The sequence below is a fragment of the Gaeumannomyces tritici genome, assembly GCF_000145635.1.
Source record: "Gaeumannomyces tritici R3-111a-1 unplaced genomic scaffold supercont2.19, whole genome shotgun sequence".
NCBI lineage: Eukaryota > Fungi > Ascomycota > Sordariomycetes > Magnaporthales > Magnaporthaceae > Gaeumannomyces > Gaeumannomyces tritici.
Genome location: NW_008804563.1, coordinates 28,658 through 32,713, shown reverse-complemented (window position 1 = coordinate 32,713; position 4,056 = coordinate 28,658). Strand labels below are relative to the sequence as shown.

The 4,056-nt window shown below is 54.1% G+C and overlaps 1 protein-coding gene across 2 annotated transcripts in view; it reads right to left on the bottom strand.

The window, feature by feature from the left end:
- Positions 1–3,838, bottom strand: part of GGTG_13592 — a 5,549-nt gene extending 1,711 nt beyond the window's left edge. The window contains exons 1-2 of one of the 2 annotated variants that reach the window (XM_009231506.1): positions 2,315–3,838; positions 28–2,028 (exon numbers count right to left, since the gene is read on the bottom strand). In XM_009231506.1, coding sequence (XP_009229770.1) covers positions 28–2,028; positions 2,315–3,511 — 3,198 coding nt within the window. In that variant the 5' untranslated portion in view covers positions 3,512–3,838. The remainder of the gene's footprint in view (positions 1–27; positions 2,029–2,314) is intronic. The other variant, XM_009231505.1, reaches the window with a different exon arrangement.
- Between the last annotated feature and the right edge of the window lie 218 nt (positions 3,839–4,056).

Here is a 4,056-nt window from a genome sequence, read left to right as displayed (position 1 = left end):
TCGTGCCCTTTTTCCGCGGCCCATAACAGGCGGCGTCCGCCGCCGCTCATCCTTCGACTCGACGTCGACCTTGCCCGTAGCGAGCAGCAGCTTAACGACAGCCTCGTGCCCTTTTTCCGCGGCCCACGACAGCGGCGTCCGCCGCTCATCCTTCGACTCGACGTCGACCTTGCCCGTAGCGAGCAGCAGCTTAACGACAGCCTCGTGCCCTTTTTCCGCGGCATACAACAGCGGCGTCCGCCGCCAATAATCCTTCGAGTCGACGTCGACCCTGCCCGTGGCGAGCAGCAGCTTAACGGCAGCCTCGTGCCCGTTCTCCGCGGCATACGACAGCGGCGTCCGCCGCACATTATCCTCCGAATCGACGTCGACCTTGCCCGTGGCGAGCAGCAGCTTGACGGCCCCGTGCCCGTTCTCCGCAGAATACGACGGCGGCGTCCGACCTTTCTCATCTCCAATATCGATCTCAGTGCCAATTTTGTCTGCCCTTTGCAAAATAACACTTAACAGCCCTACCACCTGATACCTCGACGCAACGTGTACCAGGCTGGTCCCTCCTCGTGGACAATCATGGGAATATCCATCCAGGATTTCGTAAACCCGCACCCATAAATCCACGAGAGCGTTTGATGGCCAAGCAAAACATTCCAAAAGATCATCTTGAGGGACATTTTTCTTATCGCTATGCTTCGCGTGCGCTACCCACGAGGTCGTAGCGTAATGCAAAAAGGCAAAGTCGTGACGCTCGTAGCTTGTTGACTGACCGATCTCCTCCATCGCCAAGTAGCGTATGCAGATCTTGGACAGCCGGTGGTGTACCATTCCGATTGCCGTACCGGTCGACGTCGCGCTGCTGTCCAAAGCTGAGAGGTTCTTTTCGACGAAGTCCTTGACGGACTGATGGATGAACTGGACAACCTGCCCATTGGATGACGGCACGATCTCTGCGAGACCGTGGCTCAGAGCTTTGATTCTTGTGTCAATTTTTTCGTCGGTGATGAAGTCTTCCGACGGCTGACATTCGTCGAGTGACTTGTGAATGCCGGCCGGATCAACTGCCATGGCCCATTGCAGCTCGTCCGTTGTCAAAGGCCTCGTGGAAAAGCAAATCCATTGGATCAGGTCCAGGGAGTATGGTTCCATGCTTTCGATAAGTTTGTGGTATAGCTCATCGAGAGCCGGAGGGGTAGACCGGATTACCGCTTCGATTGTTCCCAATCGTTTACCCTCGCGGTCAAGGTCCAGAACTTGCCTTACCACGAGCCGCGCCCACATAAAAACGCCTTCGGCGCGAGCCGTGATCAAAGCCGGAATCGTAAACGATCGCATATGAAACGCAGAGAGTTGATCTTGCACGTAGGCCGAAATATCATCTCGGTTTTCGTTTTCGAGGCATATTTCGAACGCACCGTCCAGGGCCAGAATTGGGTAGTGACGACAAGTGAAGCAGACGCGAAAGGGGTTCCGGAGCAGGGACTCGAACCACTTGACCAGGTCGACCGCATTCCGTTCGCCGCATTCGTCTAACGCGTCGACAAACAACCAAACTGAGCGAGTTTTTAGAACGTTCGGAAGAGATAGCTCGAAGAAGCGCTGTAGTTGTTTCTGATGCCACTGCCACTTTTCACCCGGTTGACCGAATTCCTTGCGGTTTTTTTCGAAAGTGTCAATAAGATCGGGCAGTGCGTTGGGCACTTGGCTGAGGAGCTGATGAAGGAGTGACCTGTAGAGGCCAAGCGGGGTCCTTTCGAGTTCATGACCGCGATCGTGGAAAAAGAACGAGAGAACGAGGGTGGTGTTTCCGGCTCTGGGCACGGCTCCATTATCGAGGGCGTACTTAAGCAATGTCGACTTCCCAGAGCCCGGCTTTCCCTTGATCCAGAGCAGGCCTCGATCGCAAGCGGCCCAGCCCCGATACGTCTCGTGTCGAAGCAGCCACTCGCATGTCCCCGTGACGGCGTGGTCAATGTCATGGGAGCGACTGTGCATTTGCGGAAAGGCGAGCGATCTGAGGCAATCTTGTGATGGCTGTGGAGGTTCATATGTGTCTAAGCGATACGATTAGGTTTGAAAAGTGAAATAAGTCAATGTTGACTACGATGGGAAATGGAAACTAACATGCGCTGACATATGTTCGCTGGTCTATCTAGCTAGTTAGCCTCCTTGCCCGCCTTTTAGTTTGAAGAGTTGTCGCCGTCATCCGAAGATTTGGGCTTTTGGGGCATGTCCTACGGAGAGGGTAGTTCGACGGATTGAGCATTGATAATTTCTAAAAAGATTCAAACTACTTGCCGATACTGAAATTGCCACCCACGTCGCGAACCATGGCCACTACCCCATCCCTGTTTTTGATGTTGTGGCTATTGGTGTTGTGGCTATCAGTCGTAGCGTTGTGGCTATTGGTCGTGGCGTTGTGGCCGTTGGTCGTGGTGCTGTTGCGGCCGTCTGAGTTAAGCCTCCGTCTCTTGGAGACGTTTTCCATGGCGCCGCCTGGCACCTCGTATCTGTCTAGGATCGCCGCGGCCACCGAAGCCGCCGTTGCCGCAGCGAAGTTCTGCCATTCCTTGTTTTTGTGGCTGTCGGCGTAATCACAGATGCCCTTGACGACGATGCAAGAGACCTCCTTCCAAGCCCCGGCCCCTTCCATTTCGAAGGCGATCACGTCGTGCTCCTTGGCAACTGCGTCGCGGTGTTTGCCCGACTTCATAACTGCGTTGCCGCAAGCCACCCTGCCCATGAAAACCTGGGGGACGAGCTCCACCGGGCGCTCCTGCTGTCGATTCTGTCTCGGGGCACAGCGGCCTGTTTTACACCCAGCCTCGTCACAGGAGAGCTTGGAGGCCCGTTCGCAAAAGCGCGGGGGGTCTGCGTCACAATCGTCACAGTCTTCCCTGTGGTGACTGTGCTCGTAATCCGCACGAAACATCCTGTCGGTAGCGTCGGTAGGAGGGCTGTAGCTGGTCCCCAACTCCTTGTCGGCGGCGGTGGCGGCGGCTTGTAGAGTCACCAGATTCGCCCTTGCCTTTTTCTGCAGGCGGCCCAGCTCGTCCTTGCCTTCCAAAAGCTCGAGCAGTCCGCGGATATCGGTGTTGGCTTGCCCTAGTGTCTCCTCAATGGACCTGACGACGAACTTATCTGGGTATTGCCTGCCGAAGTCATGGTTGAGGATGCTCTTGCTGACAATCACGTCACCCAAAAAGGCGTCCCGACCACGGATTTGGGGCAGACCTCCGCAAACACCGACGATCAGGGCAAGTTTGATGTTGATATAGCTCGATTGCAAGCTCCTTGCTCCTGCCGCCGATGCCTCCATCCCCATGCCTGGGAGTAGAAGGAGTACGACGGAATGGTAACCGATGCGGCCCGTCGTGTATGTGTTGGTGTCGCCGGTTTCGCGTCCGTACTTTTCCTCGTAAATGTCGTCGAAAAGGAGCCTTACAGCGTCCGATTCGATGCCCAACGCACAGATGATGGCTAGATGGAAGCCGCTGCGGTCGACCGGTGGAAACATGGTAAATGGCAATGGGGGGCAACGAAACGGAGGAGGAGAGAGGGTACGAAAGAGAAGAGATGTGACTAAGGAGGAGAAGCGGCAAATATGCTATGATTGAGTTTTTGTTTTGGGTAAGGCAGCATCAAAATGGTAGGAGGAATCGAATGGCGCACGAAGCCGGAAAATGTATAAACTAAAAACAGTGCCAGCATAAAACAAGCTGTCCAAAGTTTGAACTGCAGGATAAGAGGCGCACGGAATGCGGACGTAAAGGACGAGGGAGAGGTAAAAGGGGGAGGAGATGAACAGGAAGAATAGGAAGAACAGGAAGAATAGGAAGAACAGGAAGAATAGGAAGAACAGGAAGAATAGGAAGAACAGGAAGAATAGGAAGAACAGGAAGAATAGGAAGAACAGGAAGAATAGGAAGAACAGGAAGAATAGGAAGAACAGGAAGAATAGGAAGAACAGGAAGAATAGGAAGAACAGGAAGAATAGGAAGAACAGGAAGAATAGGAAGAACAGGAAGAACAGGAAATCGGATGGGAAGACAGGCTTTGTTT